Here is a 26,325-nt window from a genome sequence, read left to right on the forward strand (position 1 = left end):
TCAAAGATCCACTATATGATAGGAGCACATTTTTATTTTATTTCAAGGCCTATTACAAAAAAAATAGTCAAAGATCTACCATATGATAGGAGCACTTTTTTATTTTATTTTAAGGCCTATTACAAAAATAGTCAAAGATCCACTATATGATAGGAGCACTTTTTTTTATTTTATTTTAAGGCCTATGACAAAAAAAATAGTCAAAGATCCACTATATGATAGAGCACTTTTTTTATTTTTTTATTTTAAGGCCTATTACAAAAAAATAGTCAAAGATCCACTATATGATAGGAGCACTTTTTTTTAATTTTATTTTAAGGCCCATTACAAAAAAAGTCAAAGATCCACTATATGATAGGAGCACTATTTTATTTTATTTTAAGGCCTATTACAAAAAAATTGTCAAAGATCCACTATATGATATTAGCACTTTTTATTTTATTTTAAGGCCTATTACAAATAAATAGTCAAAGATCCTCTATATGACAGAAGTACTTTGCCAATTTAAAGAGCCAATGAAAAAAAGCTATTCAAAGATCCTCTGTGACAGGAGCACTTTGCTTATTTTAACACCTACTGCAAAAACACTAGCTAAAGATCCACTATATGATATTAGCACTTTTTTAATTTTAATTTAAGGCCTATTACAAAAAAAAATAGTCAAAGATCCACTACATGATAGGACCACTTTTTTGTTTTATTTTAAGGCCTATTACCAAAAAAAATAGTCAAAGATCCACTATATGATAGGAGCACTTTTTTATTTTATTTTAAGGCCTATTACCAAAAAAAATAGTCAAAGATCCACTATATGATAGGAGCACTTTTTTTTAATTTTATTTTAAGGCCCATTACAAAAAAAGTCAAAGATCCACTATATGATAGGAGCACTATTTTATTTTATTTTAAGGCCTATTACAAAAAAATAGTCAAAGTTCCACTATATGATAGGAGCACTTTTTTTAAAATTTTATTTTAAGGCCTATTACAAAAAATAGTCAAAGATCCACTATATGATATTAGCACTTTTTATTTTATTTTAAGGCCTATTACAAATAAATAGTCAAAGATCCTCTATATGACAGAAGTACTTTGCCAATTTAAAGAGCCAATGAAAAAAAGCTATTCAAAGATCCTCTGTGACAGGAGCACTTTGCTTATTTTAACACCTACTGCAAAAACACTAGCTAAAGATCCACTATATGATATTAGCACTTTTTTAATTTTAATTTAAGGCCTATTACAAAAAAAAATAGTCAAAGATCCACTACATGATAGGACCACTTTTTTATTTTATTTTAAGGCCTATTACCAAAAAAAATAGTCAAAGATCCACTATATGATAGGAGCACTTTTTTATTTTATTTTAAGGCCTATTACCAAAAAAAATAGTCAAAGATCCACTATATGATAGGAGCACTTTTTTATTTTATTTTAAGGCCTATTACAAAAAAAGTCAAAGATCCACTATATGCTAGGAGCACTATTTTATTTTATTTTGAGGCCTATTACAAAAAAATAGTCAAAGATCCACTATATGATAGGAGCACTTTTTTTATTTGATTTTAAAAAAAATTGTCAAGATCCTCTATATGACAGAAGCACTTTGCCAATTTAAGAGCTAATGGAAAAAGAAGAAGAAAACGCTAGTCAAAGATCCTCTATGTGACTGGAGCACTTTGCTTATTTTAACACCTACTGCAAAAACACGAGCTAAAGATCCACTATATGATAGGAGCACTTTTTTTTTTTTTTTTTAAGGCCTATGACAAAAAAAATAGTCAAAGATCCTCTATATGACAGAAGCACATTGCCAATTTAAGAGCCAATGGAAGAAAAAAAACGCTAGTCAAAGATCCTTTATGTGACAGGAGCACTTTGCATGTTTTAAGACTTACTGCAAAAGCACTAGCTAAAGATAAAAGGAACACTTTTTTTTTTTTTTTTACTTTTGGACCTATTACGAAAAAAACAGTCAAAGATCTTCTATATGACAGAGGCACTTTGCCTATTTAAGAGCCAATGAAAAAAAACTATAGTCAAAGATGCTCTATATGAGAGGAGCACTGTCCTTATTTTAGGACCTATTGCAAAAACACTAGCTAAAGATCCTCTATATGATAAGAGCCCTTGTTTTTTACTTTAGGACCTATTCCAAAACAAATAATCAAAGATCCTCGGTACAACAAGAGTACCGGTACATTCTTTTTTTGGGACTCATTGCAAAAACACTAGTCAAAGATATTTTATTTAAAAGAATCACTTTCTTTATTTTAAGACTTTGAGGGAAAATAAACACGAGTCAAAGATCCTCTACAATACAGGAGCACTTTGCTTATTTTAAGACCGACTGCAAAAACACTAGCTCAAGATCCACACTATATGATTGGAGCATTCGTTTTTACTTTAGGACATGTAAAAAAAATAGTCAAAGATCCTCTATATGACAGAGGCACTATGCCTATTTAAGAGTCAATGGAAAAAAAATACGCTAGTCAAAGATCCTCTATATGACAGGAGCATGTTGCTTGTTTTAAGAACTACTGCAAAAGCACTAGCTAAAGATCCACACTATATGAAAGGAGAAAAAAATTTAACTTTAGGACTTATTACAAAAAATAGTCAAAGAGCCTCTATAATAATAATAATAATAATAAATGACAATAACATATATGACAAAAGCACTTTGCTTATTATAAGAGCTAGTACAAAATTGCTAGCCAAAGATCCTCTATATAACAAGAGCACTTTGCTTATTTTAGGACCTATTGCAAAAACACTAGTCAAAGATCCTCTATGTGACAGAAGCTATTTGCTTATTTAAGAGCTAGTGGGGAAAAAGGCTAGTCAAAGATCCTCTAAATTAATGGAGCGCTTTGCTTATTTTAAGACCTATTGCAAAAACACTAGTCAAAGATCCTCTACATGACAGAAGCATCGTGCTTATTTAAGAGCTTGCGGGGGGAAAGGCTAGTCAAAGATCCTCTATATGCCAGAAGCACTTGGCTTATTTTAGGACCTAGTGCAAAATAGCTAGTCAAAGATCCTCTATATAACGCATTTAGCTTATCTTAAGATCTCGTGAAAAATCCCTAGTCAAAGATCCTCTAATTGACAGGAGCACTTTGCTTATTTTAAGACCTGGGGCAAAAAACAATCAAAGATCCTTTATATGGAATTGCAGAGGCACTTTTCTTATTTTAAAACTTACTGCAACAATGCACATCAAAGATCCTCTATTGGACAGGAACAATATGTTGAGCTTAAGACCTAGTGCAAAGTCACAAGTCAAAGATCCTATACATGATCCTGTTTTAAAGGACCTGCAGCAAAAAAAATGCCCGTCAAAGATCCTCCAAATGCCAGAAGCACTTGGCTTATTTTAGGACCTTGGGCAAAATAGCTAGTCAAAGATCCTCTATATAACGCATTTAGCTTATCTTACGATCTCGTGAAAAATCCCTAGTCAAAGATCCTCTAATTGACAGGAGCACTTTGCTTCTTTTAAGACCTAGGGGAAAAAAACAATAGTCAAAGATCATTTTATATGCAGAGGCACTTTGCTTATTTTAAAACATACTGCAACATCAAAGATCCTCTATAAGACAGGAGCAATATGTTTAGCTTAGGACCTAGTGTAAAGTCACCAGTCGAAGATCCTGTACATGATCCTATTTTAAAGGACGTGCTGCAGAAAAAAGCCCGTCAAAGATCCTCTATATGACAGGAGCACTTGGCTTATTTTAGGACCTAGTGCAAAATAGCTAGTCAAAGATCCTCTATATGACTGGAGCGCTTTGCTTATTTTAAGACCTAGAGCAAATACAATATTCAAAGATCCTTGATATGCAGAGGCACTTTGCTTATTTTAAAACATTAACATGCTGCAAAAACGTCCCATCAAAGACCCCCTTTTATTATTAGTATTTATTTTTTAAGACCTTTAGCCAAAAAAATATAGTCAAAGACCCTCGGTACAACAAGAGCACGCTCCTTTTTTTAGGACCTATAGCAAAAACAATAGTCGAAGATCCTCTATATAACAGAAGCACTTTGCTTATTTAAGAGTTAGTGGGGGGGAAATACTAGTCAAAGATCCTCTTTATAACAGGAGCGCTTTGCTTATTTTAAGACCTATTGCAAAAACAATAGTCAAAGATCCTCTAAATGACAGACGCACCTTGCTTATTTAAGAACTAGTGGGGGGGAAAGGCTTGTCAAAGATCCTCTAAATAACAGGAGTGCTTTGCTCTTTTTAAGACCTATTGCAAAAACAATAGTCAAAGATCCTCTATATGACAGAAGCACTTTGCTTATGTAAGAGCTTGTGGGGGGGAAAGGCTAGTCAAAGATCCTCTATATAACAGGAGCACTTTGCTTATATTAAGACCTATTCCAAAAACAATAGTCAAAGATCCTCTAAATGACAGAAGCCACTTGTTTATTTAAGAGCTAGTGGGAGGGAAGGGCTAATCAAAGATCCTCTCTATGACAGGAGCACTTGGTTTATCGTAAGATCTCGTGAAAAATCCCTAGTCAAAGATCCTCTAATTTTTTCCTTTTAAGACCTAGGGCAAAAACAATAATCAAAGATCCTTTATATGTAGAGGCACGTTGCTTATTTTAAGACATACTGCAATGACGCACATCAAAGATCCTCTATTTGACAAGAGCAATATGTTTATCTTAAGACCTAGTGCAAAGTCACCCGTCGAAGATCCTGTATTTGACAGGAGTGTGCGTCTGTTTCAAAGGACCTGCTGCAAAAAAAAATCAAAGATCCTCTATATGACAGAAGTATTTTTTTTAAAGACATTTATCCAAAAAAAATAGTCAAAGACCCTCAGTACAACAAGAGCACTTTCCTTTTTTGAGGACCTATTGCAAAAAATACAAGTCAAAGATCCTCTATATTACAGAAGCACCTTGGTTATGTAAGAGCTAGTGGGTGGGGGGGGAGCTAGTCAAAGATCCTCTATTAGACAGGAGCAATATGTTTAGCTTAGGACCTAGTGCAAAGTCACCAGTCGAAGATCCTGTACATGATCCTGTTTTAAAGGACCTGCAAAAAACAAAACAAAAAAAAACACCCGTCAAAGATCCTCTATATGCCTGCACACACTTTAAAAGTCTCTCCAAAATAAAAGCCTTTTTGCCAACGCTGTGTTCTCCCCCCCAGGCTGTGCGTGGGCATCCTCACGGCGCCCCCTGCAGACCAGCAGTGGTTTTGTATCAAATGTGCCAGCAAGAAGAAGGACAAAAAACACAAGAAGAGGAAACACAAACTGCATTGAAGTCATGCAAACAAGAAGAAGGCACATGGAAGGTGAAGGCAGGGACTTGTGTGAGCTGCATTGAAGTCATGCAAACAACAAGAAGGCACATGGAAGGTGAAGGCGGGACTTGTGTTGCCACTCAGAGGAAGAAACTGGGGGGTGATTTTTATCGATGAGGCAGCAAAAAACAAAAAAGTGCTGGCTGAAAGGCGACGTGAGCGCTTCTGTGCACGAAGACGACTCCGAGCATCCATCGTCTTTTTTCCCTGCTCTCCCGTCTTCCTCCCCGTCATGTACATAATAACGTATAAACGTGTAAATATCACCACGCCCACAGCAAATAACTCCATCAATCCAACTTTGCATCGCTTTTTAACCCCAAATGAAGCCCGTGTCATTTCTGTACATTTTTTTAAAATTGAAAATTTGTATTTTATTTCTCCCCCCCTCATGTTTTGTGTGTGTGCGTGCGTGTGTGTGTGTGTGTGTGTGTGTGTGCGTGTGTGTGTGCCCCGCAGTCGTACTGCAGCTTGTGATATGAATCATTTCAGTCATGTTTCTACATTAAAGGTGAAAACAGTCTGTGCGCTCACGCAGACTTTAAGACGGAAATCTCCCGACCATCACAATTGTACTCATCCTTTTCTTCACCCTCAAAGCCTTTTTTGCATTTGCTGGACACAAAAATAGAAATTATTTTGACAAACCTGGTTTCAGAAGCTGACTTTATTTCTGCATGTTCTCGCCGTGCATGCGTAGGGTTTTCTCCTAGCACTTGTCCCCCAACTTTTAAGCGCTGCTAAAGGTTGTTTTTTTTCATTCACCCAAATGAACACTCCTTTTTGATTGTCCCGCGACACAAAAACAAAATAGAAATCACCAGTCGAAGATCCTGTATATGACAAGCATGCGCTCCTGTTTTAAAGGACCTGCTGCAAAAAACGCCCGTCAAAGATCTTCTATATGACAGAAGAACTTTGCCTTTTTAAGAGCTAATGGGGGGAAAAAAAAACATTAGTCAAAGATCCTCTAAATGGCAGAAGCACTTTGCCTATTTAAGAGCCAATGAAAAAATAGCTCTAGTCAAAGATCCTCTATATGACAGAAGCATGTTGCTTATTTTAGGACCTATTGCAAAAACACTAGTCAAAGATCCTCTATATGACAAAAACACTTTGCTTATTTTAGGACCTATTGCAAAAACACTAGTCAAAGATCCTATACATGACAGGAGTACTTTCCCTATTTAAGAGCCAATGGGGAAAAAACTAGTCAAAGATCCTTTATGTGACAGGAGTATTTTGCCTATTTAAGAGCCAATGGGGGGGGAAAAACGCTAGTCAAAGATCCTCTATATGACAGAAATAATTTGCCTTTTTAAGAGCTAATGGGGAAAAAATGCTAGTCAAAGATCCTCTATATAAATAAATAAATAAATAAATATGACAGAAGCACTTTGTTTATTTAATAGCCAATGAAAAAAAACTCTAGTCAAAGATCCTTTATATGACAGAAGTACTTTGCCTATTTTATAGCTAATGGGAAAAAAAACGAGTCAAAGATCCTCCATATGACAGAAGCACTTTGCCTATGTAAGAGCCAATGGGGGGGGGGGGGACGCTAGTCAAAGATCCTCCATATGACAGAAGCACTTTGCCTATTTAAGAGCCAATGGGGGAAAAAACAGTCAAAGATCCTCTATATGACAGAAGGACTTTGCTTATTTTAGACCTATTGCAAAAACACTTGTCAAAGATCCTCTATATGACAGAAGCACTTTGCTTATTTTAGGACCTATTGCAAAAAAAACAACTAGTCAAAGATCCTCTATATGACAGAAGCCCCTTGCTTATTTAAGAGCTCGTGGGGGGAAAGGCTAGTCAAAGATCCTCTATATGACAGAAGCACTTGGCTTATTTTAGGACCTAGTGCAAAATAGCTAGTCAAAGATCCTCTATATAACGCACTTGTCTTAAGATCTTGTGAAAAATTGCAAGTCAAAGATCCTCTAAGTGACAGGAGCACTTTGCTTATTTAAAGACCTAGGACAAAAACAATAATCAAAGATTCTTTATATGCAAAGGCACTTGGCTGATTGTAAAACATCCTGCAAAAACGCTAGTCAAAGATCCTCTATATTACAGGAGCACTTGGCTTATTTTAGGACCTAATGCAAAAAAGCTAGTCAAAGATCCTCTATATAACGCACAGGTTAACGCACGACCATCACAATTGTACTCATCCTTGTCTTCACCCTTTTTTGCATTTGCTGAACACAAAAATAGAAATGATTTTTGACAAACCTGGTTTCAGAAGCTGACTTTTTTTACTGCATGTTCTCGCCGTGCATGCGTAGGATTTCTCCTTGCACTTGTCCCCCAACTTTTAAGCGCTACTAAAGGGGTTTCCAAAGCTTGTTTTTAATTGTGCCGCAACAACAATAAGAGATGTAAAATCTCAAGGGGGTTTAATTAGATTTGCACACTAATTGTCTAACACAAAGCTAAAACAGGGATGTTTTGCTCAGATAGTTTAGCATATATTGACCTAAATTCTATTATTTTTAGTATATTTCATGTGCGAAATGCAAAAGTGGCCTTTGCATCCTTTTTTTGGATAAATTATACGTATACAAAAATATAAATAATTTGGACAAACCTGGTTTCAGAAGCGGAAATTATTTCTGCACGTTCTCGCCGTGCATGCGTAGGGTTTTCTCCTTGCACTTGTCCCCCCAACTTTTAAGCGCTGCTAAAGGTTTTTTTTTTTTTCATTCACCCAAATCAGTGGTGTCCAAAACTCTTTTTTAATTGTCCCGTGACACATTGAAAAAAACAAAATAATGTCTCAGATTAGAACTTTACACAAAAAGAAAAAAAAAATAGAGAACAAAACAATGAGATGTAAAATATCAAGGAGGTTTGATTAGATTTGTACACTAATTGTCTAACACAAAGCTAAACAGGGATGTTTCACTCAGATAGTTTAGCATATATTGACCTACATTCTATTATATAGTGTATTTAATTTACAAATAGCAAGAGAGGCCCTTGCATCCTTTATTTTTTAAATATGTATATATATATATATATATATACGTATATATATATATATTTTTTTTTTTTATTATTATTATTTTTTAAAGTTTGCACACCCACTGACAAGAAAATGTTTTAAAAAGTGGTGCTAAAGATACAAAATAAATGTTTATATATATATATATATATATATATATATATATATATATATATATATATATATATATATAAATCATTTATTTTATTTTATTATTTTATTTATTTATTTATTTATTTTTATTAAATCAACATAGAAAAAAACACACGATACACTTTCAACTAGTGCATCAACCCAAAAAAAATTTATTTTTTATTTTATTTTTTTAAGTTTGCACACCCACTGACAAGAAATATTTTAAAAAGTGGTGCTAAAGATAAACATTTTTAAAAAAGGTTTATATAAATATATAGATAAGTATATATATATATATAAGTATATATATATATATAATTATATTATATATATATATATATCTTTTTTTTTTTTTTTTTTAAGTTTGCACACCCACTGACAAGAAATATTTTAAAAAGTGGTGCTAAAGATAAAAAAAATAAAAATAATGTGTATATATATATATATATATATATATATAATATTATATATATATATAATATTATATATATAATTTAAAAAAATAAAAATTATATATATATATATATATATATATATATATATATATATATATATATATATATATATATATATATATAATTTTTATTTTTATGTCTTAATGAAATTAAACAATGGATGTCCGCTAACTTCTTGCAACTCAACGCCAAGAAAACGGAAATGCTGATTATCGGTCCTGCTAAACACCGACATTTATTTAATAATACCACCTTAACATTTGACAACCAAACATTTACACAAGGCGAATCAGTAAAGAATCTGGGTATTATCTTCGACCCAACTCTCTCCTTTGAATCACACATTAAGAGTGTTACTAAAACGGCCTTCTTTCATCTCCGTAATATAGCTAAAATTCGTTCTATTTTATCCACTAGCGACGCTGAGATCATTATTCATGCGTTCGTTACGTCTCGTCTCGACTACTGTAACGTATTATTTTCGGGTCTCCCTATGTCTAGCATTAAAAAATTACAGTTGGTACAAAATGCGGCTGCTAGACTTTTGACAAGAACAAGAAAGTTTGATCATATTACGCCTATACTGGCTCACCTGCACTGGCTTCCTGTGCACTTAAGATGTGACTTGAAGGTTTTACTACTTACGTATAAAATACTACACGGTCTAGCTCCGTCCTATCTTGTCGATTGCATTGTACCATATGTCCCGGCAAGAAATCTGCGTTCAAAGAACTCCGGCTTATTAGTGATTCCCAGAGCCCAAAAAAAGTCTGCGGGCTATAGAGCGTTTTCTATTCGGGCTCCAGCACTATGGAATGCCCTCCCGGTAACAATTAGAGATGCTACCTCAGTAGAAGCATTTAAGTCCCATCTTAAAACTCATTTGTATACTCTAGCCTTTAAATAGACCCCCTGTTAGACCAGTTGATCTGCCGTTTCTTTTCTTTTCTCCTCTGCTCCCCTTTTCCTTGAGGGGGGGGGGGCATAGGTCCGGTGGCCATGGATGAAGTGCTGGCTGTCCAGAGTCGGGACCCGGGGTGGACCGCTCGCCTGTGCATCGGCTGGGAACATCTCTGCGCTGCTGACCCGTCTCCGCTCGGGATGGTGTCCTGCTGGCCCCACTATGGACTGGACTCTTACTATTATGTTGGATCCACTATGTACTGGACTCTCACAATATTATGTCAGACCCACTCGACATCCATTGCTTTCGGTCTCCCCTAGAGGGGGGGGGGTTACCCACATATGCGGTCCTCTCCAAGGTTTCTCATAGTCATTCACATCGACGTCCCACTGGGGTGAGTTTTTCCTTGCCCGTATGTGGGCTTTGTACCGAGGATGTCGTTGTGGCTTGTGCAGCCCTTTGAGACACTTGTGATTTAGGGCTATATAAATAAAGATTGATTGATTGATTGATATATATATTGTATTGTATTTATTTTATTTTTTTAATTTTAGCACCACTTTAAAAATATTTCTTGTCAGTGGGTGTGCAAACTTAAAAAAATTATTTTTAAAAATACAAAGAATAAATTATATATATATATATATATATATATATATATATATACATACATTTTTTTTATGTTTTAGCTTTAGCACCAATTTAAAAATATTTCTTGTCAGTGGGTGTGCAAACTTAAAAAAAATATTTAAAAAAAAATAAAAATAAATTATATATACCTATATATATACATATATATATATATATATATTTTTTTTTTTTTTTTTTTTAAGTTTGCACACCTACTTGACAATAAATATTTAAAAAAGTGGTGCTAAAAAAAAAAACCCACTGTCGTCCATTATGGAATGAAGTCACACTTCTTCAATGTTATCTTGGAATATTAAAATAAATGCAATGATGTTTTCCTATGACCAGATTGAAATAATGGAAGGAAAGTTAAAAATATATATATAGTAAATAAAAACACACACAAAATAGTTATTAAAGGTCTATAAATATTAATGTTAATATCCATGTTTTTTGTTCTTAAAAAGTAAATACCTGTAAAAACCCTTAAATTCATAAAAAATAATACGAACAAACGCTGTACACGGGCAGCAAAAACACACTTTTATCGAGCTATTGCAACAATAAACTGCAAAGACAAGATTCATGCACAAAAAACACGACAAGTTTGAACAATATTCGCCTTTTAAACCTCAAAGCCAAACAAAAACAAAAAGGATCAAGTCGACACTTGCTGGCTCGCCGCCTAAATTTAGGGTGCAGTCAGAGTCGCGTCACGCCACAGCGCCACCTAGCGCATAGGGTGGCCACCTGGCAGCACACGTGACCCGAGCTCTAAAAGCGGCTGCAGTCCTGATCTAAATTGTTATATTTAAAAAACATTAAAATGAAATGTAAAATTACGGGGGGGATATATTATGGATTTATTTGTCATTTGAAGTCTTTTTTTCCTGAAATTATTTTTTTCATATTTTATTTTAATATTTTCATATTTTCAAAGCACTGGGAAATAATTGTAGCCCAATGGAGGAGCCTAAAGATAAGAAAATGCTCAGTTATTTTTATTTTTATTTATTTTTGCTCAAATTTGTCAATCAACTTAAACATGTACTCTATGGATGATAACCCAGTTTATTTAATCTTTCCAAATTAAAAAAAACAAAACAGTCATAATGTGATCAAATTGGCATTGAAAGAGTTAAAATAAAATAAACATGACATGTTTGCTATTTTTATTTAGGGCTGAAGTTGATTGAAAGATTTGAGCTAAAGGAATTACACCACCTTTTTTTGATACACTTTTAACTCCCAGAGGACTTTTTTTGTCCTTTAGCTCTTTTCCTATTATGTTAAGTATTCTCAAGAATGTTAATAATAGTTTTAAAAATGTGACCACTTACCCTTATGACCCTTCATGTAATACAAACCCCAAAACCAGTGAAGTTGTCACTTTGTGTAAATGGTAAATAAAAACAGAATACAATGATTGGCAAATCCTTTTCAACTTATATTCAATTGAATAGACTGCAAAGACAAGATATTTAATGTTCCAACTGGTAAACTTTGTTGTTTTTTGCAAATATTAGCTCATTTGGAATTTGATGCCTGCAACATGTTTCAAAAAGCTGGCACGAGTGGCAAAAAAGACTGAGAAAGTTGAGGAACGCTCATCAAACACTTATTTGGAACAGGCTAATTAGGAACAGGTGGGTGCCATGATTGGGTATAAAAGCAGCTTCCATGAAATGCTCAGTCGTTCACAAACAAGGACAGGGCGAGGGTCACCACTTTGTCAACAAATGCCTGAGCAAATTGTTTAAGAACAACATTTCTCAACCAGCTATTGCAAGGAATTTAGGGATTTCGCCATCTACGGTCCGTTATATCATCAAAAAGTTCAGAGAATCTGGAGAAATCACTGCACGTAAGCGATGATATTACAGACCTTCGATCCCTGCATCAAAAAGCGACATCAGTGTGTAAAGGATATCACCACACGGGCTCAGAAACACTTCAGAAAACCACTGTCAGTAACTTCAATTGGTCGCTAACTTCAATTGGTCGCTACATCTGTAAGTGCAAGTTAAAACTCTACTATGCAAAGCCAAAGCCATTTATCAACAACACCCAGAAACGCCGCTGGCTTCGCTGGGCCCGAGCTCATCTAAGATGGACTGATGCAAAGTGGAAAAGTGTTCTGTGGTCTGACGAGTCCACATATCAAATTGTATTTGGAAACTGTGTACGTCGAGAAAAAGAACCATCCGGATTGTTCTAGGCGCAAAGTTGAAAAGCCAGCATGTGTGATGGTATGGGGGTGTATTAGTGCCCAAGACATGGGTAACTTACACATCTGTGAAGGCACCATTAATGCTGAAAGGTACATACAGGTTTTGGAGCAACATATGTTGCCATCCAAGCAACGTCATCATGGACGCCCCTGCTTATTTCAGTGTGTTTCAACAGCGTGGCTTCATAGTAAAAGAGTGCGGGTACTAGACTGGCCTGCCTGTAGTCTCCCATTGAAAATGTGTGGCGCATTATGAAGCCTAAAATACCACAACGGAGACCCCCGGACTGTTGAACAACTTAAGCTGTACATCAAGCAAGAATGGGAAAGAATTCCACCTGGAAAGCTTCAAAAATGTGTCTCCTCAGTTCCCAAACGTTTACTGAGTGTTGTTAAAAGGAAAGGCCATGTAACACAGTGGTAAAAATGCCCCTTTTTTCCAATGTGTTGCTGCCATTAAATTCTAAGTTAATGATTATTTGCCCCCCAAAAAAAAGAATAATATATCTTGTCTTTGCAGTCTATTCAATTGAATATAAGTTGAAAAGGATTTGTAAATCATTGTTTTTATTTACCATTTACACAACGTGACAACTTCACTGGTTTTGGGTTTTTGTAGTTAAATGACACCTTTAGCATCTCTCTCTGTGAAGCATCATATAATGTGGCCTCCGAGGCAATAACAACATTTCCACTTCCTGTGGGCGCGGCCTGACAGGAAGTAGCCTCGCTGTATTGTATCACGTTTCACCTTTAAGAGGATCAAACGATCAGACGGCAAGAACCCATCCACCACGGTTCCCAGTGCATGTCGGCCTCGCACGCCGTGCATCTTAAAAGCGACGTCCCTGTGAGCGGCGCCGAGGGCCTGACGTTCATACGAAGCGGCGGCAGGCAACAAGGTTTCGACATCGCTCTCTAAAATATTCATGTCAGCAAAAAAAAAAAAAAAAAAAAAAAAAAAAAAGCAGAAAGGAAGCTCGGTGATCAGAGGAAGTGGAGCAGCAGCGGCGGTGCATGGCGCTCGTGACCCTTTTTCTAATGAATTCATGTCGCGCTGTACTCGCACTCAGGAGTTTAATTTCTACTGGGATTTATTGTGTGTGTGTGCTCGTCGGAGGAGGGGGTGGGAGGGATAATAAAAAGTCACCAAAGGGCGTTTAGGTGGGTTAGTACTAGAGATGTCCGATATTATCGGCCGATAAATGCTTAAAATGTAATATTGGAAATTATCGGTATCAAAAAGTAAAATTAACGACTTTTTAAAACGCCGCTGTACATATCCCAGTCAGCAGCCCCTCCCCTCTCCCCCCTCTCCCACACTCAACACAGGAGTTGACGACTGCAGCATGAGATGCTTACCAGCGACGCCTGATGACCTCATTAAATCGCAGCGAGCGCAGCATAACAACAACAAGAGTGTATTGTTGCCGGTGCTGTAGCCGTGGCTAACAAGCCCGCTCGCTCGGTGACTGACTAACGACGCCACATCTATGGTTTGGGATTATTTTAAAGTGTCTCTGACGGATAAAGAAGTGAAGTGAATTATATTTATATAGCGCTTTTCTCTAGTGACTCAAAGCGCTTTTTTACATAGTGAACCCCAATATCTACGTTACATTTAAACCAGTGTGGGTGGCACTGGGAGAAGGTGGGTAAAGTGTCTTGCACAAGGACACAACGGCAGTGACTAGGATGGCGGAAGCGGGGATCGAACCCGGAACCCTCAATTTGCTGGCAAGGCCGCTCTACCGACCGAGCTATACCGCCCCAAAAACTGGCAATTTGCAATGACTGCAAAAAGTTGGTTATGCGAGGACGTCTTCCTTTTAATACGAGCAATTCTCTTCAAGAATCATCAATCAATCAATCAATGTTTATTTATATAGCCCGAAATCACAAGTGTCTCAAAGGGCTGCACAAGCCACAACGACATCCACGGTTCAGAGCCCACATAAGGGCAAGGAAAAACTCACAACCCAGTGGGACGTCGATGAGAATGACTATGAGAAACCTTGGAGAGGACCGCAGATGTGGGTGACCCCTCCCCCTCTAGGGGAGACCGGATGCAATGGACGTCGAGTGGGTCTAGCATAATATTATGAAAATCCAGTCCATAGTGGATCTAACATAACAGTGAGAGTCCAGTCCATAGTGGGGCCAGCAGGAGACCATCTCGAGCGGAGACGGGTCAGCAGCGCAGAGATGTCCCCAACCGCAACAACAGGAGAGTATTGTTGCCGGTGCTGTAGCCGTGGCTAACAAGCCCGCTCGCTCTGTGACTGACTAACGACGCCACGTCTATGGTTCGGGATTATTTTAAAGTGTCTCTGACGGATAAAGAAGTGAAGGGAATTATATTTATATAGCGCTTTTCTCTAGTGACTCAAAGCGCTTTTTTACATAGTGAACCCCAATATCTACGTTACATTTAAACCAGTGTGGGTGGCACTGGGAGAAGGTGGGTAAAGTGTCTTGCACAAGGACACAACGGCAGTGACTAGGATGGCGGAAGCGGGGATCGAACCCGGAACCCTCAATTTGCTGGCAAGGCCGCTCAACCGACCGAGCTATACCGCCCCAAAAACTGGCAATTTGCAATGACTGCAAAAAGTTGGTTATGCGAGGACGTCTTCCTTTTAATACGAGCAATTCTCTTCAAGAATCATCAATCAATCAATCAATGTTTATTTATATAGCCCGAAATCACAAGTGTCTCAAAGGGCTGCACAAGCCACAACAACATCCGTGGTTCAGCAACCACATAAGGGCCAGGAAAAACTCACAACCCAGTGGGACGTCGACGAGAATGACTATGAGAAACCTTGGAGAGGACCGAAGATGTGGGTAACCCCCACCTTCTCCCGTCCAAAAGCAGAACCTAGTAACTCACTTCTAGCTGATTTTGATAAAACAAACGAAAACCAATCTATTTTATATTAAAGTCCCATCCATTCACAGAGATTTGATTTCTGCTTTGTTGATGTTAATTGGTATCCGCAATTCCAGCCTGCAATTTTCGTTCAGAATGTTCAGCATATCACCTAGTAACTCCAAAATTATTATCAGCTCAGTTTTGACAAAAATTGAGTTACTGGGTTTTGCCTTTGGACGGGAGCCTTCTAGGGGAGACCGGATGCAATGGACGTCGAGTGGGTCTAGCATAATATTATGAAAATCCAGTCCATAGTGGATCTAACATAATAGTGAGAGTCCAGTCCATGGTGGGGCCAGCAGGAGACCATCTCGAGCGGAGACGGGTCAGCAGCGCAGAGATGTCTCCAACCGCAACAACAGGAGTGTATTGTTGCCGGTGCTGTAGCCGTGGCTAACAAGCCCGCTCGCTCGGTGACTGACTAACGACGCCACGTCTATGGTTCGGGATTATTTTAAAGTGTCTCTGACGGATAAAGAAGTGAAGTGAATTATATTTATATAGCGCTTTTCTCTAGTGACTCAAAGCGCTTTTTTACATAGTGAACCCCAATATCTAAGTTACATTTAAACCAGTGTGGGTGGCACTGGGAGAAGGTGGGTGAAGTGTCTTGCACAAGGACACAACGGCAGTGACTAGGATGGCGGAAGCGGGGATCGAACCCGGAACCCTCAATTTGCTGGCAAGGCCGCTCTACCAACCGAGCTATACCGCCCCAAAAACTGGCAATTTGCAATGACTGCAAAAAGTTGGTTACGCGAGGACATCTTCCTTTTAATACGAGCAATTCTCTTCAAGAATCATCAATCAATCAATCAATCAATCAATGTTTATTTATATAGCCCGAAATCACAAGTGTCTCAAAGGTCTGCACAAGCCACAACGACATCCGTGGTTCAGCAACCACATAAGGGCAAGGAAAAACTCACAACCCAGTGGGACGTCGACGAGAATGACTATGAGAAACCTTGGAGAGGACCGAAGATGTGGGTAACCCCCCCCCCCTTCTAGGGGAGACCGGATGCAATGGACGTCGAGTGGGTCTAGCATAATATTATGAAAATCCAGTCCATAGTGGATCTAACATAATAGTGAGAGTCCAGTCCATGGTGGGGCCAGCAGGAGACCATCTCGAGCGGAGACGGGTCAGCAGCGCAGAGATGTCCCCAACCGCAACAACAACAAGAGAGTGTTGTTGCCGGTGCTGTAGCCGTGGCTAACAAGCGAGCTCGCTCGGTGACTAACTAACGACACCACGTCTATGGTTCGGGATTATTTTAAAGTGTCTCTGACGGATTAAAAAAAAAAAACTGGCAATTTGCAATGACTGCAAAAAGTTGGTTATGCGAGGAGGAACCAAGACGTTTTTGATTGAATGATCTAAACTTGTATTAGTAGATTGCACAGTACAGTACATATTCCGTACAATTGACCACTAAATGGTAACACCCCAATAAGTTTTTCAACTTGTTTAAGTCGAAATAGGTGAAATAGGCCACACAGTGGTGCCAGGGGTTGTTGCGTGTGCCTCACAATACCAAGGTCCTGGGTTCAATCCCGGGCTCGGCGGTTTGCATTTTCTCCCCGTGACTGCGTGGGTTCCCTATAGGTACTCCGGCTTCCTCCCACCTCCAAAGACCCAGACAACATCTCGGATAAGCTTTACGCCCTGCAAATTTATCCACACGTGTAATAATGCCCACTTTTGTCCCCGGAGATACGGATTCATCCATGACAGGCTCGCAATTACGTTTTAGTAATAGTAGTCGTTGGCTTCAACGCTAGTCAATGTGCTTGTCAGTTATGCAGAGTAGATTTTAGTGTTGTCCCCATACCAATATTTTGGTACCGGTACCAAAGATGTATTTCGATACTTTTCCCAATAAAGGAGACCACAAAAAATGGCATTATTGTGTTGCCTTCATTATAACACTTATATAAGACTTTTAAAGTCATTTTGATAGTAGGCTATTATAGCTAATGTAGACACTTACATCATGTGTTGTCCTCATTATAACACTTATATAAGACTTTTAAAGTCATTTTGATAGTAGGCTAATATAACTAATATAGACACTTACATCATGTGTTGCCTTCATTATAACACTTATATAAGACTTTTAAAGTAATTTTGATAGTAGGCTATTATAGCTAATGTAGACACTTACATCATGTGTTGTCCTCATTATAACACTTATATAAGACTTTTAAAGTCATTTTGATAGTAGGCTAATATAACTAATATAGACACTTACATCACGTGTTGTCTTCATTATAACACTTATATAAGACTTTTAAAGTCATTTTGATAGTAGGCTAATATAACTAATATAGACACTTACATCATGTGTTGTCTTCATTATAACACTTATATAAGACTTTTAAAGTCATTTTGATAGTAGGCTAATATAACTAATATAGGCACTTACGTCATGTGTTGTCCTCATTATAACACTTATATAAGACTTTTAAAGTAATTTTGATAGTAGGCTAATATAACTAATATAGACACTTATGTCATGTGTTGTCTTCAATATAACACTTATATAAGACTTTTAAAGTCATTTTGATAGTAGGCTAAGATAGCTAATGTAGACACTTACATCATGTGTTGCCTTCCTTATAACACTTATATAAGACCTTTAAAGTCATTTTGATAGTAGGCTAATATAACTAATATAGACACTTACATCATGTGTTGCCTTCATTGTAACACTTATATAAGACTTTTAAAGTAATTTTGATAGTAGGCTAAGATAGCTAATGTAGACACTTACATCATGTGTTGCCTTCCTTATAACACTTATATAAGACCTTTAAAGTCATTTTGATAGTAGGCTATTATAGCTAATGTAGACACTTACATCATGTGTTGTCCTCATTATAACACTTATATAAGACATTTAAAGTCATTTTGATAGTAGGCTAATATAACTAATATAGACACTTACGTCATGTGTTGTCTTCATTATAACACTTATATAAGACTTTTAAAGTCATTTTGATGGTAGGCTAATATAACTAATATAGACACTTACATCATGTGTTGTCTTCATTATAACACTTATATAAGACTTTTAAAGTCATTTTGATAGTAGGCTAATATAACTAATATAGGCACTTACGTCATGTGTTGTCCTCATTATAACACTTATATAAGACTTTTAAAGTCATTTTGATAGTGGGCTAATATAACTAATATAGACACTTACGTCATGTGTTGTCTTCATTATAACACTTATATAAGACTTTTAAAGTCATTTTGATAGTAGGCTAATATAACTAATATAGGCACTTACGTCATGTGTTGTCCTCATTATAACACTTATATAAGACTTTTAAAGTCATTTTGATAGTGGGCTAATATAACTAATATAGACACTTACGTCATGTGTTGTCTTCATTATAACACTTATATAAGACTTTTAAAGTCATTTTGATAGTGGGCTAATATAACTAATATAGACACTTACGTCATGTGTTGTCTTCATTATAACACTTATATAAGACTTTTAAAGTCATTTTGATGGTAGGCTAATATAACTAATATAGACACTTACATCATGTGTTGTCTTCATTATAACACTTATATAAGACTTTTAAAGTCATTTTGATAGTAGGCTAATATAACTAATATAGGCACTTACGTCATGTGTTGCCCTTATTATAACACTTATATAAGACTTTTAAGGTCATTTTAATAGTAGGCTAATATAGCTAATATAGACACTTACGTCATGTGTTGTCTTCATTATAACAGTTATATAAGACTTTTAAAGTCATTTTGATAGTAGACTAATATAACTAACATAGACACTTACATCATGTGTTGCCTTCATTATAACACTTATATCAGACTTTTAAAGTCATTTTGATAGTAGGCTAATATAGTTAATATAGACACTTATGTCATGTGTTGCCTTCATTATAACACTTATATAAGGCTTTTAATTTTTTCTGGCTCCAGACAGATTTGTTGGTCCAATATGGCTCTTTCAATGTTTTGGGTTGCCGACCCCTGCCCTACACCAATAATTTGGTACCAGAAAATGTATTTCGATACTTTTCAAAATAAAGGGGACCACAAAAAAATGTCGTTATTGCCTTTATTTTACCAGAAACAATAAACACACATTTCTTACCGCAATTAAAGAAGACATTTGTCCTTAAATAAAATAGTGAACATACAAGACAACTTGTCTTTTAGTAGTAAGTAAACAAACAAAGACTCCTAATTAGTCTGCTGACATATGCAGTAACATATTGTGTCATTTATACACCTTTTATTTTGTCTACATTATTAAGGACAAGCGGTAGAAAATAAATTATTAATCTACTTGTTCATTTACTGTTAATATCTGCTTACTTTCTCTTTTAACATGTTCTATATACACTTCTGTTAAAATGTAATAATCACTTATTCTTCTGTTGTTTGGATACTTTACATTAGTTTTGGATGATACCACACATTTAGGTATCGATCCGATACCAAGTCGTTACAGGATCATACATTGGTCATATTCAAAGTCCTCATGTGTCCAGGGACGTATTTCCTGTGTTCATACACATAATATATTTTTTTTAAATGAAAGAAGATAAAAAAATATCGATAGTAGTATCCACTAGATACGCTCCTGTACTTGGTATCATTACAGTGTTTGTTAGATGTAGATCCACCAATGGCGTTTGTTTACATTTTGACGCCGGTGAGCTGCGGTGTGTAGTGAAGCATGTTTAGCTATTCCTCGTCCTCCAGTGATAATGGTACTTGTAAGAAACTTACTTTATTTGTCGCCATGGAGACGAGGATTAGTGATTTAGAAGTAGCTACAACACTGCCCACTGCGATTCAGTGTTATAACTTCACCCTTATCTTTAGTTTTTAAGACAAAATGCGTCCATTCTCCCTTTTCTGCCTCCACACTGTGTCTGCTTGTAAGTACTCCGTGTGTGTGCGCTGCCGAACATGCTCCTCTGCTCATAGACCAGCAACGACAGGACGTGACGATGACGGGGAGGGCGGGGCGTTGAGGGGGGCCGGTACTTTTTAGAGGCGGTATAGTACTGAATATGATTCATTAGTATCGCGGTACTATACTAGTACCGGTATACCGCACAACCCTAGTACATTTAGTATGTTCATAATGAATAAAAAATATAATTAAAACATGAATAAATAAATAAAATGTTTGTTTTTTATAATTATTATATTTTTTTATTTATTGGACAATTATATTATATTATATATATATATATATATATATATATATATATATATATATATATATATATATATATATATATATAATATATATATAATTGTCCAATAAATAAAATGTCCTTTATGTCCTGACAATTTTATATATATATATATATATATATATATATATATATATATATATATATATATATATATATATATATATATATATATATATATACACATATATAAATATGACAATTATATATATATATATATATATATATATATATATATATATATATATATATATATATATATATATATATATATATATATATATATATATATATAATTGTCCAATAAATTAAAAAAAAAAAAAATTATTAAAAAAAAACATTTTATTTATTTATTCATGTTTTAATTATATTTTTTATTCATTATGAACATACTAAATGTACTAGGGTTGTACGGTATACTGGTACTAGTATAGTACCGCGATACTAATGAATCAATAGTGCTGTCAAATTTAACAATAACACAGCTTGTTGCTATGGAGGCGTTTCCAGGTATCGCCTAACAGTGTCAAAAAACACATCCCAGGTGTACTTGAAGGAAGGGGGAAGATATTGCAGAGCATCTTTCGCCGCAATGGTGTGTTTACAGCATGACCTTGCCAAGGACATTGCAAAGGGAGCGGAATTGGAGCAGACGCATTCCAACAGGTCCGTCTACCATAGTTGTCCATTCTGGCTATCAAACTGTTTCATCCTTTTTGCCTTGCAGAGCAGGAAGTTTCTCCAAGATGTTGTCCAGTTTTGCGATTCAGTTGAGGAATCCCCAAAGTCTCAGTGCCCATCCCATCAATCCTGACGGGCACCCTCTGGGCTCCTTGTACGGCTGCCATTGTCTTCCGAACATTTCGATGGACCCGAGCAACACTCAATCCAATCAGCAGATGACGTGTTATCGCAGTTCCAAATAGATAGACATCTTCAATGTCCTCATCGCCAGGCACACGACCCGCCACTTCTCCCACGAGTCCGTCGCGTATCCAGGTTCCCCCCGAACCAGAAGTTCTCGTGGAGAAGATCTTGTCAATTGCGTTGAGAGACCAGTTGATCAGGTTTAAATTTCGTGCAAAAAGAGTCTCTTAGAGAGTCAGGACGAGACGAAGAAGCCAGGCAGGGAAAAGATAAGGTAGAGAGGAGCGTCTGCCTTCAGCGAGAGCAAGCAAGAAATGCTATCTTTTGGTTTGTAGTGTGCGGTTCCAATCCCTCGCGCCTTGCCAACGAATACGCTTCTGACTATCAAAAAAAACCAAAAAAACATTCATGATTGAAATAGCTTTTCTCTAACGAGGAATGTCACATTTGTAATCTTGCGAGATCTCGTCTCGTCACACCCCTAGTAGTGAACCTTTCTTGTAAGATAAATGCAAATATAAAATGTATAAATTCAAAAAGTCAGGTACAACAAGGGATGGGTATCGTGTAGATTTTAACTGATACTAGTACCAAATCAGTACTTTAAAAACGATGCCGGTGCTTTAAAAAAATGCACATTTTAGTTTAGATTAGTCATTTATGTAAATACTACAGTGATATAAAGGAAATTATAATTAAGTACGGCATTCAAAAATAAGAAATAAAATCTGCAACCAATTTTAATAAATATTGCAGCAAGATAGAACATACAGTATGTTTAATAAACCACTGCGGTCGGAAAGTTTGCCGATAACAATAATTCCGTCTGTTCCTGAACGCAACCTCACTCGCCGGCACCGTGATTGGTGCACAATACGGAAGTGCTGTGTTGTTGTGGCTACAGGCTAGGCTAGCTCTGTGGTGCTAACGGTGATGTTATGAAAGCTGGTGTTGGCATTAAAATGTAAAGAAATACGCTTCTGTGGGTCGCTATATTACTTATAAGAATGCTACATTGACAAAAAAACAAACACTTGCTCTTGTTGCAGGTGGACGAGCCGCTTCGCATGGGAATAAAGCACCGTTAGCTTCCTCTTTTTTTCGGTCCGATTACTAGCGTGTAAATAAAAACCGGTGCTAATGTTGCCAAAAAATAATATATATGCGGTGAAATTGGCAGCACGGTGGTGAGTGTGTCTCACAATACCAAGGTCCTGGGTTCGAACCCGGGCTCGGCGGTTTGCATTGTCTCCCCGTGACTGCGTGGGTTCCCTGCGGGTACTCTGGCTTCCTCCCACCTCCAAAGACCTGGACAACATCTCGGAGAAGCTTTCCGCTCCGCAGGGCAAACTGATGATAGGTTGCTTGGCAACACTAAATTGACCCTAGTGGGTGAATGTTGTCTATCTGTGTTGGACCTGCGATGAGGTGGCCACTTGTCCAGGGTGTACACCGCCTTCCACCCTCGAGTGCAGCTGGGGTAGGCTCCAGCGCGATCCCATGTAAAGCCGTGTAGCGAGGAAGCTTACATCAAAGCTACAAAGAGAGAAAATGGACTGTGAATCCAAGCCAAAAGAAAATATGTATGAAATCCAAAGAGCTGGATGAATGAGAACATCCATAATGATTGGTTGGTGTTCCTATGATGAGTCACAATTGGCTAAGGTTAGGGAGAAACATTAACCAAACTAGTAAGCAAAATGTCACATGACGACGAGGGAGTCAGAGACAGAGGGACGCTTCAAGCTGACCACTCAAAAAAAAAGAAAAATACTTGAAAATGTCAGAGGAATTCTCTCCCGTCGATTAGATTTTTCCTTTACTGATGAAGGAAACCCACAATAATGCGTGTCCTTGGCCATATTCAGACAAATGTATGTGTTTAGAGAAAACAAAACGTTAGTTTTTAGTCGTTTACTATGTAGACCAAAATCATAACTGCTCTCTTCATCTAAGACGTGGAACACAAATGTAGGAACACACATTAATGTGACTTCATGAAAAGTTTTACTGCACATAACCATTACAACTGTTCCCAAACAACACACAAGTCGTTGTTTTGTTGTCACGATATAGATAGATGTTTTTTTTTACTGTAGGTAGAGAACATGAATAACATTATAGGGCTGGGCCAAAGAAAAGGCAAACGAAATAAATACATAGAGTGAGGTGTGGGGACCTCTAGAGGTAGTTGTAGGGTGTCCCCAGCTAAATGACAGATAGTTAATAGTAATATTTGTACAGTTAAATGAACATTGATATTATACATGTGGGACCATACATATAAATGTTGTTAAATGTAGCTTTTATGTAGATAGCTACCTTTGCCGTGTAGCTTGCTACAATTCTGCGGTGATAGCTTCCCCTGTAGCTTAGCTACATTTAATGGAGAATAACTTGTAGCTTAGTTACATTTAATGGAGAGTAACTTGTAGCTTAGCTACATTAAATGGAGTAACGTGTAGCTTAGCTACATTAATTGGAGAGTAACTTGTAGCTTAGCTACATTTAATGGAGAGTAACTTGTAGCTTAGCTACATCTAAATGGAGAGTAACTTGTAGCTTAGCTACATTTAATGGAGAGTAACTTGTAGCTTAGCTAAATTTAATGGAGAGTAACTTAGAACTTAGCTACATTTAATAGAGAGTAACTTGTAGCTTAGCTACCTTTAATGGAGAGTAACTTGTAGCTTTGCTACATTTAATGGAGAGTAACTTGTAGCTTAGCTAAATTTAATTGAGACTAACTTAGAATTTAGCTACCTTTAATGGAGAGTCACTTGGAGCTTAGCTACATTTAATAGAGAGTAACTTGTAGCTTAGCTAAATTTAAATTGGAGAGTAACTTAGAACTTAGCTAAATTTAATGGAGAGTAACTTGTAGTTTAGCTACATTTAATGGAGAGTAACTTGTAGCTTAGCTAAATTTAATGGAGAGTAACTTGTAGCTTAGCTACATTTAATGGAGAGTAACTTGTAGTTTAGCTACATTCAATAGAGAGTATCTTGTAGCTTTGCTACATTTAATGGAGAGTAACTTGTAGCTTAGCTACATTTAATGGAGAGTAACTTGTAGCTTAGCTACATTTAATGGAGAGTAACTTGTAGCTTAGCTACATTTAATGGAGAGTAACTTGTAGTTTAGCTACATTTAATAGAGAGTATCTTGTAGCTTTGCTACATTTAATAGAGAGTAACTTGTAGTTTAGCTACATTCAATAGAGAGTATCTTGTAGCTTAGCTACATTTAATAGAGAGTAACTTGTAGTTTAGCTACATTCAATAGAGAGTATCTTGTAGCTTTGCTACATTTAATGGAGAGTAACTTGTAGCTTAGCTACATTTAATGGAGAGTAACTTGTAGCTTAGCTACATTTAATGGAGAGTAACTTGTAGTTTAGCTACATTTAATAGAGAGTATCTTGTAGCTTTGCTACATTTAATGGAGAGTAACTTGTAGCTTAGCTAAATTTAATGGAGAGTAACTTGTAGCTTAAGTAAATCATGCTTGAGAACGAGCCTTCGTTGGCCATTCACATAAGGACAGGAATTAGCTCTCTCACGAGAAGAAGCGATAAAACCAGGCTTCGGAATGCAAAAACTTTAGCTCTATCCTGGAGAAGAGATTCCATGTTTATCTTAAACGTCAACCTACAAATTATGGTATACATCTGTTGTCTTCCCAGTCACTACACACAAACCTCTCCTTGCATGGTCAGGTTGTCCTGTCCTGACTTAGCACACACCCAGACAGAGAAATAAGGAATGTATGGAATATAGGGTTTGGCTCCTCCAAAGTAGGAGTCCTTCATTTTTTGACCGGAGTTCCTCCAGGTACTGCAGACCTGTTTAATGACGCTCGCTTGTAATAAAGCAACTTTTTGTTCGGCAAAGCGTCTCCGACGTCTCTTTTGACCCAGCCGCACTGCCGTGTTGCCCTCCTGCCTGGGAGAGGGTGACAAGACCAGAAATACACTTCACCATCAATGGGAAAAATGTTTGGAGATGGTGACATCATTTTTCAAGATGATGATGCATCTGTGAGGGTTGGACTCCGCCAAGGCTGCCCTTTGTCACCGATTCTGTTCATAACTTTTATGGACAGAATTTCTAGGCGCAGTCAAGGCGTTGATGGGATCTGGTTTGGTGGCTGCAGGATTAGGTCTCTGCTTTTTGCAGATGATGTGGTCCTGACGGCTTCATCTGGCCAGGATCTACAGCTCTCACTGGATCGGTTCGCAGCCGAGTGTGAAGCGACTGGGATGAGAATCAGCACCTCCAAGTCCGAGTCCATGGTTCTCGCCCGGAAAAGGGTGGAGTGCCATCTCCGGGTTGGGGAGGAGATCTTGCCCCAAGTGGAGGAGTTCAAGTACCTCGGAGTCTTGTTCACGAGTGAGGGAAGAGTGGATCGTGAGATCGACAGGCGGATCGGTGCGGCGTCTTCAGTAATGCAGACGCTGTATCGATCCGTTGTGGTGAAGAAGGAGCTGAGCCGGAAGGCAAAGCTCTCGATTTACCGGTCGATCTACGTTCCCATCCTCACCTATGGTCATGAGCTT

General features: G+C 37.1%; 1 protein-coding gene across 1 annotated transcript in view; it reads left to right on the forward strand.

The window, feature by feature from the left end:
- The window catches only part of taf3 (TAF3 RNA polymerase II, TATA box binding protein (TBP)-associated facto), a 29,387-nt gene extending 23,130 nt beyond the window's left edge, over window positions 1-6,257 (forward strand). Inside the window, exon 7 of the mRNA XM_061924625.2 lies at window positions 5,180-6,257. Coding sequence (XP_061780609.1) covers window positions 5,180-5,294 — 115 coding nt within the window. The 3' untranslated portion in view covers window positions 5,295-6,257. The remainder of the gene's footprint in view (window positions 1-5,179) is intronic.
- The last annotated feature ends 20,068 nt before the right edge of the window (window positions 6,258-26,325 follow it).

Source organism: Nerophis lumbriciformis, linkage group LG29 (assembly GCF_033978685.3).
Source record: "Nerophis lumbriciformis linkage group LG29, RoL_Nlum_v2.1, whole genome shotgun sequence".
Classification (NCBI taxonomy): domain Eukaryota; kingdom Metazoa; phylum Chordata; class Actinopteri; order Syngnathiformes; family Syngnathidae; genus Nerophis; species Nerophis lumbriciformis.